General features: G+C 48.5%; 1 protein-coding gene across 1 annotated transcript in view; it reads left to right on the top strand.

The window, feature by feature from the left end:
* Window positions 1–5,240, top strand: part of DAPK2 (death associated protein kinase 2) — a 114,421-nt gene extending 109,181 nt beyond the window's left edge. The window contains exons 10-12 of the mRNA XM_032417430.1: window positions 1,691–1,780; window positions 1,870–1,953; window positions 4,622–5,240. Of these exons, the coding sequence (XP_032273321.1) occupies window positions 1,691–1,780; window positions 1,870–1,953; window positions 4,622–4,702 (255 nt within the window). The 3' untranslated portion in view covers window positions 4,703–5,240. The remainder of the gene's footprint in view (window positions 1–1,690; window positions 1,781–1,869; window positions 1,954–4,621) is intronic.
* Window positions 5,241–16,816: the final 11,576 nt, after the last annotated feature.

The following is a 16,816-nucleotide window of genomic DNA, read 5'->3' as shown; positions in this document are numbered from 1 at the left end:
GCACCGTATGGGTCATCCCTGGCAGTTCATTTTCTTGAGGTCACAGAGTTCTCTGCGAATGGATGAAATCGATCAGCTCTCTTTGGAAGAAATGTATATGTGTACACACCCATTAAATTAAATTTTTTATTGAGATATAAATCACATACCATAAAATTCCCCATTTAAAAGAATACAGTTCAGTAGTCTTTAGTATCTTCACAAGGTTGTGCAACAATCACCACCATCTAACTCCGGGACATTTTGTCAATCCAAAAAAAACCTCATACCCTCTCAGAGTCCTCTCTCAGCGCCCCCCGCCCCCTCTAGCCCTGGCAACCACCAATCTCATTACTGTCTCTATCAATTTGCCTATTCTGGGCATTTTATGTAAATAGAATCATACAATATGTGGCCTTTTGTGTCTGGATTCTTTCACTCAACCTAATGTTTTCAGGGTTCATCCACATTGTAGTATCTGTCAGTACAATGGACCCTTGAACAACCCAGGTGTGAACTATGGGGGTCCACTTTCATGTGGATTATTTTTTCATAAATACAGTACAGCACTGTAAATGTATTTTCTCATCCTTAAAATTTTCTCAACACTTTATTCTCTCTAGCTTGCTTTATTGTAAGAATACAGTACGTAAAACATATAACATACAAAATATGTGTCAGTCGACTGTTTATGTTATCAGTAGGGCTTCTGGTCAACAGTAGGCTGTTAGTTGTTAAGTTTTTGGGGAGTCAAAAGTCATATGTGGGTTTTTGACTGTGTAGGGGTTCAGTGCCCTAACCCCTGCATTGTTGAAGGCTCAACTATATTATGGATAATATTTCTGAATTATGTTCCATTGTAGAGAAGTTTGTTTATTCACTCATCAGGTGATACACATTTCAGTTGTGTCTACTTTTTGGCTATTAATGAACAATGCCGCTTTGAACATTCATGTACAAGTTTGCACACTAAAATTTGCAAACCATTTCAGGGGGTTCAAAGAACCTCTGAAACCTATCTTTTGATCTAGGAAAACTTTGTTTTACAGAAAGGGAGGAATTCAAGAGGGAATGGACTCATCAAATTGTTTACATTAAACATGTCCAGTTTTTTTATATGTCAATTATGCCATAATAAAGCTATTATCCCCATAATACAGATGAGAAAACTGAGGCTTAGTGAAGCTAGGCCAGCTTGTTGGAGAAGTCAGGATTTAAGCTGAGCTTTAACTGCCAGGCTGTGAAAGGCAACTATACATCCCATTTCCTCTCCCTCTCCACTGAAGCCCCCATTTCCTTCAATTTACTTTTGAACGGAGTCCTAATGTTCTATTTGCCCTCTTGTTTTGCTAAGCCCAGTACCAGCCCAGCTCACAGTGGGCATCCTAGGCTGCTGTCCAATGACGCTTCCCCAAAGTGAGCCGTGATTGAAGGCTCTGCCTCCCATTCTTCCCCTCTGGGGGGACGAGTCTCCAGCCCAGCCAGAGTGTGTGTCTGGCTGTGTTCTAATATAATGGCACCAGGGGCATCTCCTGAAAGCTGAGAAATCTGTAACCATTGGCCTCAATGCGATGGCCTTCTGCATGCCCTGCCCTATGAGGAGGTGCCAGAGTCAGGCTAAGGACAGCATGTGGCTGGGGGTTTGAAGGAGGGTGGGTGGCTGCTGACCCAAGCCCAGTGTCAAGCCACCAAGCTCTGCTTTGTCTCCCAGCCGGTGGACAACCAGCAAGCCCTGGTCCGCAGGGAGTCTGTGGTCAACCTGGAGAATTTCAAGAAGCAATATGTCCGCAGGCGATGGAAGGTGTGTCAGGGTTTGGGGTGGGGAGCAGGGGGCCCCGGCGGGTCTCTGTGCACGGTCTCACCTGGCAGCCCCTTTTCTCTCTCCCTCAGCTCTCCTTCAGCATTGTCTCCTTGTGTAACCACCTCACCCGCTCCCTGATGAAGAAGGTGCACCTGAGGCCAGAGGAGGACCTGGTAGGTAAATGCAGCGTTCTCTTCTTGGGCAGGATTCTGGGGTGGCCTGGAGCTCGGGGATGGAAGGGAGCAGGTGGGTGCTAACTGTTTCTCACCGGTTCTGCTCGTCCTGTCCTCTGTGCTGCGTGATCGGCAGAGGTTGCACATTTGGGGGGGCCGCTGGGGTGGTGCCAGGAGGGGAGCACTCCGATGGGGCAGCATGGGCTTCTGGAGGATCTTGAATCCTTTCCTGGTGGGCTTTCAAAGGGACTGCTGCTGCCGCTTCGCTGTCCCAGTCTTTTCCCTGAGGACTTGCAGCCTGCTAGGGCCCTTGAGGGCTCTGAATTACACGGCTACCACAGTCAATCCAAAATGTATTCCTGATAATCCGAAGATCTACTGTAGAATGAGAGCTTAATATTCGTTTTTCAATTTTTCCATTTCTGTTTTGCTTTAGATTGCCATCAATAACAATAACAACAACAACAACAATAATACTTAGATGATATTTGACTAGCTTGTTACTGTTTATGTACATTTAAAATGAGGAACTTACTCAGGAGTGTGGCCTCTGGAACCAGACTTTCAGAATTCATATCGGCCACTTACTAGCTGTGTGACCTTGAGGAAATTATTTAACCTCTCTGTGCCAAAATGCTGTCCTGTGTAAAATGGGGTTAACAACAGTTCCTACCTCATAGAGTAGTGACGAGGATTAAATGATGACATAACCTTAGAGCCTGTCATTAGAAGTGCTCAGTGTGTATTAGCAGTTATTATTGTATAAAATCTCCCCATAGACTAAAATGCAGTGCCAAGTGCTTCAGAATGCAGTTAGTATTTCTGCTTGTAGAGGTGCCCGGGACAGATGCTCCCTGCTGCATATCAAATGTGGGGAGGCCCCAGAAGTGTCTGGGATGGCACAGGAAGGGCAGCTGCCTGGGACGGATGGGGCCGTCAGCCCTGAACAGCCCCAGGACCCGCAGCTCTTGGGCTGCATCCCAGGACCTCCCTCCGCGCCACATCCTGGGGTCCACTTTCTTCAGCCGAAGCTCTTGATTCTTGCTCTTGATTTGAGGGTTTATGGCACCAGAGGCCCTAAGCAACTGTGGCAAAGCCATGTCCCTTCTCTGACTGCTCTCCTCATCTGCTATTCAAGGGGACTGGACTTTCCCTCTGAAAATCCCTGTTAATGACAGGCAGATTTCCCCCAGCTTACTTTTTCATTGTTTGGCTCTGACTCATGCTAAAAAGTGGCTATTCAGCAGAGCTGGAGTTATTTTTATTTTTTATTTTTTTTAAGATTTCATTTATTTATTTGACAGAGAGAGAGAGACAGCTAGAGAGGGAACACAAGCAGGGGGAGTGGGAGAGGGAGAAGCAGGCTTCCCGCAGAGCAGGGAGCCCGATGCGGGGCTCGATCCCAGGACCCCGGGATCATGACCTGAGCCGAAGGCAGATGCTTAACGACTGAACCACCCAGGCGCCCCTGGCTAAAGTTAATCTTGACCTTGGACTTCCAGCTGGCTCAGGCCAGGGGGAGGAGAGAGAGAAGGCCCTGTCAGGGCGTACGGCAAGTGACTTGTTCTCACATGATGGGGACCATGGGGGACAGGACTGGAGAGTAATTGGAAAGAATGTAAATTTCTTTCTTAATTTTTGTCCCTGTGCACACATTTAAAAATAGCCCACTCAGTGCCATCAGCTCAATGGCTCATTCTACAAGTGGAAAAGGAAGGCTTGGGTCCCAGACATCTATTATACAGTTTTCTCAAAGGGAATTTCCTTTAATAATAATAATAATAATAAAATAATAATAATAATAATAATAATAATAATAATAATAGGTCCTTTTGTTCAGGCAGCCTTAAAATTGAACATCCAAGAACAGATTATTTATGACGCACTGAAGTCTTTCTGAATTAGTACCTCTTTTAATAAATTTTAATAATTTGATTAGACTGGGGTCGCCTGGTGGCTCAGGTCCTGTATCCGGCTCCCTGCTCAGCAGGGAGCCTGCTTCTCCCTCGGCCTGCTGCTCCCCCTGCTTGTGCTCTCTCTCTCTCTGACAAATAAATAAGTAAAATCTTAAAAAAATAATTTGATTAGACTGATGTGGCCTGAATAAAAAAGGCACTGTGACCTCCAGGATGGCTGCCCTGACTCTGGTTGAGCCATGGAATGCCCTTTACTCTTTTCCTCTTTCATAAAGATGGAGCCCAAAAGCCAAAGATGCAGCCTAAGCCAGTCAGAGCAGAGGGGGTGAGGAGCAGTGGCCATCAGAGCTTGGGGAGGTCCCTGTGGCTCCCCCCTGCCCCCCATCCTCTCCAGGCTGAGTTCAGGAGACCCTGAACACTTACCCAAGTGGTCTTGGTTACGTGGCAGCTACAAAGAGCACCAGATATCATCTTCATTATTATTATGATTTGGCGTCTCCTGGTGCCTGGTTTTTCCCAGATGCGCTGCCTGTTTTCCTTCCTCCTGGGAAGGAGGCCTCAAGGCAGTTGGTCCCTCCCCACCCCCACCCACCCCATCCCCAGACTCTAGACGGAGCAACAGCCTTCACCTCAATGCCCACCTCCCCGGCTTGCAGGCCCCTTGGCCCAGTATCAGCCAGGCTGCCCAGCGCAACCCCATCACTGGCCTCTCGTGACCCTCTTGCCCTGGGCCTCTTTTTTTTTTTTTCCAGAGGAATTGTGAGAGTGACACAGAGGAGGACATCGCCAAGAGGAAAGCTGTCCACCCACGGAGGAGGAGCAGCACCTCGTAGGTGGGCCGGCTCTCTCTGCGCAGACTCCGGGTCCCCACTCGTCACCAGCACCCAGGCGTTCTGCATCCCTGAACGCTTTGCGAGACAGATGAGCCTGCAGGGTTCAGGAGCACTTACAGAGGAGCAGGGAGCCCCTGGGAGCCGTGGCCGTCTCCTGTGGGGGAGGCCCTGACATCCTCAAAGCTCTTATTCTCCATAAAACGGGCTTTCACCTGTCTGCCAACCTCAGAACCTCGGGTGAGGTGTGGACTTGAGAAAATGCTGTCAATGAACATCATCATCATGGGGGAAGGTCAGACTTGGGCAGGTTTCCTCACAGGATGAGGGAGTTCAGAACTAGCCTGGTCGAAAATTACACCAGAAAGACAGAGACCTCCCCCATGGGAACAAGACAAGTGAGAAAAGTGAATCTTAGGGTGTGACGGACCAATCCTGTGACCTCCCAGAACCCACATGGAGTCAGCATGTTGGGCTGACCAACAGATTAGGCCTTCTAAAGTAGCCCACTGTATTGTAATTTTTTTTCACTTTTATTAAACTTCTGATTTACCTGATGCTTGGCTTCTTCCAGGGCTATCCCCGTCTGGTTTTCTTTAGCTCAGGTGCCGGACTCTGGGCGAGCACCCAGGCTTGGGGTGCTGAGTGGAGGGTGTCTCCGAAGGTCACGGTGAACCATCCCCTCTGGACTATAGGGCACCTGCCTTCTACATCCTTCCCTAAAGGTTTTCCGCCCCCCAGTCAGCACAGACACAGCATATAATGCCTGTGCCCCCCCCCCACTATTACCATCGCCCCTGCTGGTAGGGGCTCCGTTGTGTCTCCCAACCCCTGGTACCACAGAATATGACTATATTTGGAGTAAGGGTCTTTAAAGAGGTAATTAAGTTAAAATGAGGTCATTGGGGTGGGCCCCAATCCAATGTGCTGGTGTCCTTAGAAGAAGAGGAGATAGGACATCAAAGAAAGACCGTGTGAAGACACAGAGAGAAGACAGGCATCTACAAGGTAAGGAGAGAGGCCTTAGAAGAAACCAACCCTGCCAATACCTCGGTCTCAGGCTAATGGCCTCAAGAGCTATGAGAAAATAAATTCCTGTTGTTTAAGCCACCTGTCTGTGCTACTTTGTTAGGGCGGCCCTAGAAAACAAATATATTTGCCAACCATGGCCAAGATGGGGCAGGGGACTTTTTTTTTTTTTTAAAGGTTTAATTTATTTATTTGAGAGAAGAGAGAGAGCACAAGTGAGGGGGGGAGGGGGAAAAGCAGAGGGAGAGGGAGAAGCAGACTCTCCATCGAGCAGGAAGTCCAACATGGGGCTCGATTCCAGGACCCCAAAATCATGACCTGAGCTAAAGGCAGACACTTAACTGACTGAGCCACCCAGACGCCTGGGGCAGGGGACTCTTAAAAGATGTGGATGGAGAAGGGCAAAGAAGGACCCACAGGGAGAAAGGACAGGAAAAAGAGATGGGTTACATGGACCTGGAAGTAAGGGAGGCTTAATGACGTAGAAATCTGGGCCCTGCTTTCCAGGCCAAAAGAATGGTGACGCTGACCAGAAGCCCAAGAGAAGGTCTTTAGAAGCCAGAGGTCAGGGTGAGGCACTGAGACTGAGAAGGTACGTGGGAAGGGGTGGGAAGAAAGGGGAAGTCTTGGAAGGTGCGTGAGGGGAAAGTGAGCCAGGAAGAAGAGAGGGGGGAGGAAAAAGGGCCGAAAAGAAAAGGCCTGGGGAGAAAGGGAGGCCGAGTGAGCAGCAGGTTTGAAGCACATCCTGTGAGGGAGTGGGCCACACTGCTTTCGTCAGTGCATGGATCCAGAGCAAAATGGCCCCAGGGGAACAGAAAGGCAGCCCAGTTTCAGAAAAGCTCCCAGGCAGAAAGGGAGAGGAGCTGTCAGTGTGTTGAGGAAGCTCTGCAGCTGACCTGTGGTTCCTGGGTGTCCTTGTTCTCAGGCAGAACCAGCTCTCTGCCTCACTGCAGCCTCTGGAGGACAGTTGAGGCTGGGAACCAGGTCCAGGGCCCCAGGGCCTGTGAGGGGCTCTCGGCTGTGATGGGGCTCATCCGTCAGCGGGGAATGTTCTGGAACAGGGGCTCACTGGGAGCTCCTGGGAAGTGACGTGTGGTAGAGGATAGGGGACTGCCCTCTTGCTGGGGAGCAGAGCAGTGACCGGCATTGACAAACCCAGCCGTGAGTTTCCAACCATGAGCACAGAGTTAGCCTTTTGGAGTTTGTGTGGCCCAGCTGCTACGTTTGACTGAAGAGGAAATTGAAGCCTGGAGAGAGGAAGTGACTAGTTCTGTGTCACACAGCACATTTGTGAAAATGTTTGATGAAAGCCCAGACTTCCTGCCTCCTAGCACAGTGCTCCTTTCTTCAGTCCGGTGAACTATGTAGACCCTCAAGGAAACAGATGGACTTTTCACTTTGCTTCATTTTAAACATGTTCTCATCAGTCCTTTACTGCGCCCTGCCTTGTACTTCATTCCTGGAAATGGATGACATTGTCACACGTGCTTCTGTCCACCTTTTCACAGTAAAGGAACTCTGTTGAGGAGTGGGGACATCAGTCTACCTCGCATGGGCTGCGAGTCAGTCAGGGAACTAGTATGTGCCTCTCAGTGTTCTAGATGCTGGGTTTAGGAGAGTGAACAGGACAGACATGGCGCCTGCCCTGAAGGGGTCCGCAGTCCGGGACTCCCCCCTGCCCACAGACTGTTCCTCCTAGGCTTCTTCTCATCCAGGCTTGTTACCAATCAAGCCCCACTGACCGACTCCCCTCAGCCCAGCTCTCTGGTGTTTGATGGCACCTACTAGGTCTCCCAAATCCCTTGGGAAGCACAGGGCCAGGCACTGAACAGAGGTGGGCCTTTGAGGATGCCTTTGAGGGCCAGTAGCCAGAAGAAGCCAGGCGCCCATGGCTCTCCCATAGAAAGGCTCAGTCCCTGCAGCCTCTCTGCTAGCGGATGGCTGGTGCCCCCCAGGTGTGAAGACAAGGGGGGCAGCTGAACCAGGTATGTAGGGTTGGCTCTGAAGAAGGCTGTGTTGGCCCGCTGACACTTCAAGGCTGAAAGAGACCACATTGTACTCTGAGGTTAATGGAATATTCCAGTGACGAAAGCTGTGCTCGGTTAAAAAGGCAAGTCTTCAAAGAGATCTGAGGGAGCCCTGCCCCGGGGTGATTGCCTGTGTGTTTGCAGGATGCTGCATTAATATTTCACAAATGCACACATAAATATTTTAGAGCACTGTGTTTTAATGTCAATCTCACCAGCCTTCCTGACTCCAGATCTTAGATTGCATTTGCCTTTTCCACTCACATATTTATTTGGTGAAAACCCTATTTTGGAAGCAAATGAAGACCATATCATAAGAGGTGAACCACAAAATCTCTGTGAAAGAAAATCAAGCCCAATGCTCTAGAGACAATCAAAGTAGGTATATGTGAAAAGAGCTCAACTAAGGACTGAGATATCACAAGGAATTTTATCTGGCGCTGGCCATCCCGACATTGTTCTGTTTGCTGCAGCTGGACGCCAAAGAATAATGTCTTCTTCAGTGGTCGGCTGAGAGGATCCCATTCTAAGCAAACCTTGATGGGCTTAGGGATCGGAGCAATTGAAGAGTGGTGAACAATGGGTAACTGTCTTTTCAAAAAGCAAAGACACAGTTGGTGACCTAGCACTCATAGTTTCTCTCCTCCTGTGTTTCCCTTTCTCCCACTAGTTCTCTTTTTCTCTCCCCCTCCATCTAATTGCAAGTCATAGTATATAGCTGAAGTACATATTTTAGTAATGTCTTCACTTACTGAATAAAATTCATGTTCCCAGTTCTTAATCTAAGAAACAGTTGATTGTATTATCTAGGGGGAAGTAATTTTGTAAGGATTTTCCCCCTGTGGATCAGTGATCAGTGATCTCCACCCCTGAGCTAGAAGAAAAACAAGAGAAAAAGTAAACAACAGAAGCTCATAGTAATTTTTAAAAACCTGTTCTGCAAGAGGAACACTTCACGTACAGGCTTTTACTATACCCTCTTCATAACCTTATAAGGGGAACAAGAGCCCCATTTATACAGATGAGGAAGCTGAGACTCAACAGAGTTAAGAAATTTGCATGTAGTCACGCAGCTTGAGCACTTGAGATCTAGATTCAGCCCAGTTTTGCCTACCCCCTAATCCACATTCTTCTCTCCCGCTCCTGGAGACACAGAGTGGAGTGGAAAAAAAGCATCCCAGAGAAGCACATACAGTATGATACTATTATTATAAAGCTCAAAAACTATACCATACATCGTTGAGCAATAAATGCAAATATGATAAACCTATATGTTAAAAGCAAGGCAATGACATTACCCAAAATTCAAGGTGAAGCTTACCTTGAGATGAGGAGGAGCTCATCTGAGCTGAGATGGAGAGGAGCACAAAGGTGGGTGCCAGGCTATTGGCAGTGTTCTAGCCAACCCTGCATTCATGCTGGGCTTATGGGCGTTCATTATTGTGCTTTCTTATTTACATATTAGTTATCAACTCTTTTGCATCTATCAAATATTACATTAAAATAATAAAAGAGAGGGAGTGAGGTAAAAAAAAAAAAATAGATCCTAATGGTCATCAGGTCATCAGATGCTGGAGTGGACAGGACATGAAACTGCGTGATGACTACGCCTGGGTGGGCCTTGCCCCTTGCAACTCAATGATGGGCTTTTCTCTGTTCTTTTATTGGCACCTTGATCAGAGCTCATCCTGTGAGTGTCCCTGGGCTGAATTAATAGTCCCATTTTATTTTATTTTATTTTTTGAGAGAAAGAGAGAGCAAGAGAGCGCAAGCGAGGCAGGGAGGGGCAGAGGGAGAGAGAGAGGGAGAGAGAGAGAGAGAGCGAGACAATCTTAAGCAGGCTTCACGCCCAGCGCGGAGCCTGATGCAGGGCTCGATCTCATGGCCCTGAGACCATGACTTGAGCTGAAATCAAAAGTTAAACACTTAACCAACTGAGCCACCCAGGCGCCCCATTCATATTCCCGTTTTAAAGAAAAGGTGCAGAAAATACCCCCTGCCCCTCCCAGCTCCACCTCCTCAGTCATCACCTCCCGTTGGAGTTTGCTTAAGGACCCTGGTCTGAGGACATCTTCCGAGCCCAAGTAGACTTGGATCGCCAACTCTTACTCTGGGTGTCTTCATATCTCTGAGTTTAAACCCAGAAGCTGGACAGGATTTGAAAAGCCCTCTGGGCCATTCCCCCGTTCCTGGGCAGGACTGCACTTGGGGCTCTTCATCTCATTTTGAATTGAGAGAAGGTGATCTTATGCCTTTCATCAATTCCTTTTTCTGGTTCTTATCAGTCCTAGTATCTCACCACTCAGAACCAAAAAACCTGGGCTAAGTCCTGGCATTTTTCATCTGTTGCATCTTGATCTTGTCATTCAACTTTTGTGGACCTTGATTTTTTTTTTTTTTAAGTTTATTTATTTAAGTAATCTCTACACCCAACATGGGGCTCGAACTCATGACCCCAAGATCAAGAGCCACATACTCTACCTACTGAGCCAACCAGGTGCCCCTGGACCTCGATTTTTTGAATCTATGAAATGGTAATAATAATATCATTGCTACTTATCATGAGTGCCTCACTGAGAACAATTCTGCAAAGGAGATTTGTCAACTCTGAAGAACTTGGCAAACCTAAGGGATTTTTTATTTACATAATTTAACTGCACTCTGGGACCATAGGCAACTTTGAGAGTTGCTAAAAAAGAATGACCATGGCCAAGAGTGGTATTCAATGCTGGTGGCCTAGACTCCCGGTAGAGGGCTCCTGGGGCCTGGATGCACCTCTTGCTGGGCTCTTCTGTGTGGTGCCTGATTCTGCACACTCAGCAAAGACCTATTAAACACAGGAGAGAGCATGAGGCGCTTTCCCCCCACACTGGTGCCAGAGGCTCTCCGCTGGCCATCCAACTCTCCCCTCTGTGGAGGGGGCCTGCTGGGAGGCCAGAAGCAGAAACAGAGTCTGGCACTGAGTGTGCTGCTTTGTGCTTTCATTCAGGACCTGTGGTATGATTACTAAAGATCTAAGGAGGGAAGGCAGGGTGGAAGGAATGACGGGAGGAATGAAGGGAAGAAGGAAAGAGAGAAGTGTGGGAGGTGCAGAGTTGGCCGCGAGGCTCTCCTTCAGGGGCAGCCTGCAGGAAGGAGCACTGTTAGGGGCTGGCCCCCAGCCCCCAGCACCTTCAGGATCCACCAGACCATTCATACTGAAGCTATTCTCTCCCCAGGCTGATGACTGAGCCAATGACTGAACATGGCAGGGCGGGGGGCTAGATGGGGGGGGAATGGTAGGTTCTAGAACCAGGCCACGCCTGTCTAGTGTGGGACCCACTAATCCTTGTCCTGGGGCTCCCCAGTCCCCCAGCTGAGACTCTCTCAGAGCTGCACTGCAATCTGAGTCCCTTCCTATCCAACCCTCCTTCCTTCCTTCCCTCTCTCCTGTGATACTGGTTTGTGTCTTTGGCTAAAAAGCAGTTCTTTTTTTTTAAGTAGTCTCTCCACCTAACGTGGGGCTTGAACTCACAACCCCAAGATCAAGAGTTGCATGCTCCACCGACTGAGTCAGCCAGGTACCCCCAGAAGCATTTCTTTAAGTGAAAACGAATCCCCTGTTTCTCCCCTTTCTCTTGTCTCTCATCTTGAATCCCAGAATCTTGAACATGGTCCAGGATGTGCCTCGTGATCAGGCCCAGGCCTGTTGCTCTAGCCTTTGAGCCCTTCGCTCGCTGTGCTCCAGCTGTCAGGCCAGGAGCACCCTGTGTTCCTCACAGGGACTCCTTCTCCATTGCTTCCAGACCAGGGCACATGTCCTCAGTCCAGTGTCCCCTCCCCCACCCCAAGCCCCACCTACTTTCTGTCTTTTGGGAGTCAACTTCTAATTCTTTAGGTCTCAGCTTAAATGACACTTCCTGTGACCCTCCCCCACTTCCAGAAGAGCTTAAGTCCCCCTTCTATAACTTCTCATTACACCTTCATGACACTCATTCATTTTAATTAAATATCGTATTAGTTTGCTAGGGTGGCCATAATGAAGTACCACAGACTGGTGTGGGCTTAAACAACTCAACTTTATTTTCTCACAGTTCTAGAGGCTAGAAGTCTAAGATCAAGGTGTCAGCAGGGTTGGTTTCTTCTGAGGCCTCTCTCATTGGCCCTCCCCCTGCACGTCTGGGTCCTAACCTCCTAACACTAGTCATATTGGATTAGGAACCCCCGTGTGACCTCATTTTACCTTAATTACCCCTTTAAATACAGGCATAGCCAAAGGTATTGGAGGTTAGGACTTCAACATACGAATTTCAGGGGGAACGGAGGGAAACAGAATTCAGCACATAAATATTTACGTCAAGAATTGCTCGGGGCGCCGGGGTGGCTCAGTCGTTAGGCGTCTGCCTTAGGCTCAGGTCATGATCCCAGGGTCCTGGGATCGAGCCCCGCATCGGGCTCCCTGCTCAGCAGGAAGCCTGCTTCTCCCTCTCCCACTCCCCCTACTTGTGTTCCCTCTCTCGCTGTGTCTCTCTCTGTCAAATAAATAAATAAAATCTTTAAAAAAAGAATTGAGGGGCGCCTGGGTGGCTCAGTCGTTAAGCGTCTGCCTTCGGCTCAGGTCATGGTCCCAGGGTCCTGGGATCGAGTCCCACATCGGGCTCCCTGCTCGGCGGGAAGCCTGCTTCTCCCTCTCCCACTCCCCCTGCTTGCGTTCCTGCTCTCGCTGTCTCTCTCTCTGTCAAATAAATAAATAAAATCTTTAAAAAAAAAAAAAAAAAGAATTGAGGTTTTCACAGGCAGCAACCTCAGCCGCAGCAACTTCTTCCTAGAAACATTGCCAAAGACAAGGGAAGCAAGGGCAAAAATGAACTATTGGAACTTCATCAAGATGAAAAGCTTTTGCACAGCAACGGAAACAGTCAACAAAACCAAAAGACAACCGACAGAATGGGAGGAGATATTTGCAAATGACATATCAGATAAAGGGCTAGTATCCAAAATCTATAAGGAACTTATCAAACTCAACACCCAAAGAACAACTAACCCAATCAAGAAATGGGCAGAAGACATGAACAGACATTTCTGCAAAGAAGACATCCAAATGGCCAACAGACACAGGAAAAAGTGCCCAGCATCGCTCGGCATCAGGGAAATCCAAATCAAAACCCCAATGAGGTATCACCTCACACCAGTCAGAATGGCTAAAATTAACAAGTCAGGAAACGACAGATGTTGGCAAGGATGCGGAGAAAGGGGAACCCTCCTACACTGTTGGTGAGAATGCAAGCTGGTGCAGCCACTCTGGAAAACAGTTTGGAGTTTCCTCAAAAAGTTGAAAATAGAGCTACCCTACGACCCAGCAATTGCACTATTTACCCCAAAGATACAAATGTACTGATCCAAAGGGGCACGTGCACCCCAATGTTTATAGCAGCAATGTCCACAATAGCCAAACTATGGAAAGAGCCAAGATGTCCATCAACAGATGAATGGATAAAGAAGATGTGGTATATATATATACAATGGACTATTATGCAGCCATAAAAAAACAAAACAAAACAAAAAAAAACAAAATCTTGCCATTTGCAGCGACATGGATGGAACTAGAGGGTATTATGCTAAGCAAAATAAGTCAATCAGAGAAAGACATGTATCATATGATCTCACTGATATGAGGAATTCTTAATCTCAGGAAACAAACTGAGGGTTGCTAGAGTGGTGGGGGGTGGGAGGGATGGGGTGGCTGGGTGATGGACATTGGGGAGGGTATGTGCTATGGTGAGCGCTGTGAATTGTGTAAGACTGATGAATCACAGATCTGTATCTCTGAAACAAATAATACATTATATGTTAAAAAAAAAGAAGACAGCAGGAAGGGAAAACTGAAGGGAGGGAAATCGGAGGGGGAGGCGAACCATGAGAGACTATGGACTCCGAGAAACAAACTAAGGGTTCTAGAGGGGAGGGGGGTGGGAGGATGGGTTTGCCTGGTGACGGGTATTAAGGAGGGCACGTATTGAATGGAGCACTGGGTGTTACATATGCAAACAATGAATCATGGAACACTACATCAAAAACGAATGATGTAATGAATGGTGACTAACATAACATAATAAAATAAAATTTAAAAAAATAAAGAATTACTTGAGGTTTTGATGTCTGTCCTCTCCTCACACTTCATGAGAGCAGGCCTGGGTCTCTCCATTTGCTGTTTTCTGCATAGTGCCTGTGGGCGCTCAGTAAGTATTTATGGAAGGAATTAAAGAAAGGTTGATCCAAAATGGCAAGTGTAGCTGCAGGGCCTTGGCAAGAAGCCAAAACAGAGCCCTGAGAACCGGGCAATGGGCAGCCACCCTCTCCCGAAGTGGCCAGCCCCTCATGGGCGTACACAGTTCAGTGCACAATGGTGTTGAAGGCCTACTGTGCATCCGACTTTCGTCTGGCCTTAAAGGATGGATAAGCTTCTGGTAAGAGAAGGAAAAAGAAGGTATGAGTTTCTTGTCCTTATGCCTTTTCACAATTGGACTTTGGAAAGTTAGCAAATAAATGAAAGAGCCAAACATCTTTTCCTGGTGCTGAATTAGTCGTGTGATGACTTACATCTCCTCTAGTCATAGTGACCCTATTTCTAGGTCAGAGACCCAGAGGGCCCTGCCAAAGAGCCGGTAGCCACCTGTTAGGGTTGGAAGAAGTGTTCAAGGTTAAGCATGGAGGACAGATCTGACTCTGACCCAGTCCTTTGGAAGAGAGAGAGAGAGAGTGCGGGTGTGCATGTGTGTGTGTGTGTTTCTGGATGTTTCCCAGGTATGTGTGTGTGTGCCTGTTTCCGTGTGGATGTATTTGGATGTGTTTGTGTGTACACACATCACTGGATGTGTCTGAGTTTTCTGTGTGTGTCTGTCTTGTTTCTGTGTGTGTGCATCTGCCTGTGTGTCTAGGTGTATCTGAACACGTGCATCCATCTCCGTGTGGCCATATCTGGATGTCTGGGTATTGTCCGAAAGGACTCATGGGGAAAGCGCCTCTGGGCCCAGGCTTTGCAGCATCTGTTCTAATGCCATCAGACGTCTGAGGCTGGTCTCTTTGACATTCCAAGGGACAGGGTTGAGGACAGCTACATCTGCTGAGTCACAAGGATGTGGGCTGTATGTGTTCACAGTTGGACGTATCTCCTTTCACACACACGGGGAGGGGAGATTTCAGATGGGCTGGCTGACCCTGCATTCTTTCAGAAGGTCGTGACCTCATCCAGCTCCAGGAAGGAGTGGAAATGAGAATGTTTATGAGACCTAGAGGTTGGCAGAAGGTGAGCTGAGACCTGGGTGTTCTCCGGCTGGGTCCCCTGGGTCATGGCTTTCTCGTATTCCAATAACCAAGCTTTGAAACTGACTGCTGGGCACTTCCTGGTGGGGGAGGAAGCCAGGGCAGGGTGTCTTGAATGGTACAAACAGCAGGCCTCACCCAACTCTTACAATCAGTGCTGCTCCTGGATAGGCCCCACCAAGCCATGAGTCTAGATTCCAGAAAATCCTTCTCTTCCCTCTTCAAACAACCAACCAACCAACAAATAAACAAAAAGCATAGAAACGGTTTACTTCGCCAAAATGCAATCAAGTGAGTCTTTCAAGCTTGTCTGATCCAAACAGTACAATTTCCCCCAGGGATGGCAGGGACGGGAACCCTCAGTCCCAGCCTCCTTGATTGGAATGGGTTATATAGGATCTTTCTCAAGAGCAGATGGGAAAGGGCAAGAGGACATTTGCCCATGGGTGTGTACTTGGTAAGACATCTTGGATGGGGAAAGGGTTTGAGCAGGAATGGGATGTAAGTGTACACCTACTGAGTGTTCATGTATGCCTGGTGTGGTGCTAGGCCCTATTCCCAAGGACCCCCAGCAGGAGCAAACCTATATTCAGCTTACCCATAGATAAGCTGCTTACCCTAGCCCGTGAAGCTGGAGGCACAGGTGTGAATGAGGTGAGGGAAGTGGGTACAGGTGCATCGAGGAAGGGCTAATTGTTCTGAGGAGGCCATAATCAGAAGAGGGAGGTAGGCTGGCCTGGAGCAGAGTCCCTCCCCACTGGTAATGTCTTATAATCAGACAGTGAAGGCCATGGACAAAAACTCATGCTTGCCTACCATCACTCTCCTCTGGTAAGGTCCAGCCAGCCCGTGGAGGCTTCAGGGGGTCTAGATTGCGGGGCAGTGGGTTTGGCAGGCTTTCCTGGGGACAGAGGGGCCTGAGAAGGAGGTTGGAGTGATCAGTACCTGCCTGACCAGGGACTTTAGCAACTTTGTAGATGCTCATCCAACCTCACTGAGGGTGTCTAGAGGCAACAGGGAGCTCACACTCTCCTGGCAGGACCTCAAGAGCTGGTGTCAAACTGTTTGCTTTATTACAAGTTTTTTCTCAGGTTGAGACCAAATCGGTCTCCCTGAAGATCCATTCGTTGTCCTGGTTCTGCCTTCTGGTGTCACATGCATTTAATAAATATATGTAGACAAAGATGAAAAAAGTCCGTGTCCTCAAGAAGCCTACAGACCAGCGACAAGGACAGCTGTTACGCAGGGCAGGATGAAATAGGAGCTGTGAGCTGAGGGGGGGCATCTTTCCTCTTGACTGAAGGGAGCCCTGGGGGCATCTGGAGGAGGGAGCATTACAGACAGACTTCTTTTTTTTTTTAAGATTTATTTATTTATTTGGGGGGGAGGGGAAGAGGGGAAGGCGACTCCCCATTGAGTGCAGAGTCCCACACGGGGCTCCATCTCCTGACCGGGAGATCACGACCTGAGCTGAAATCAAGAGTTGGATGCTCAACAGACTGGGTCACCCAGGTGCCCCACAGACAAGCTTCTTTAAGGGGATTTGTGTTTGTGGAGGGGCCGTGGGGGCCAGACCAGGAATAGCTTGAGCAAAGACACAGAGCCAGGAGGGCAGAGCAGCTGCTGAGCCCATAGGGGAGCCTGGCAGGGTGGGGGCCTGGTGTGGAGGGGAGCTGTGCGGGCCATGGAGACTGGATCACAGAGGCCTTGAACCCAGACCTGGGCCTTTACTCAGTGAGCCACGGGGAGGTCCAGAGGT

This window comes from Phoca vitulina, unplaced genomic scaffold, assembly GCF_004348235.1.
Source record: "Phoca vitulina isolate PV1807 unplaced genomic scaffold, GSC_HSeal_1.0 scaffold20, whole genome shotgun sequence".
NCBI lineage: Eukaryota > Metazoa > Chordata > Mammalia > Carnivora > Phocidae > Phoca > Phoca vitulina.
This window is presented reverse-complemented; position numbering and strand designations above follow the sequence as displayed.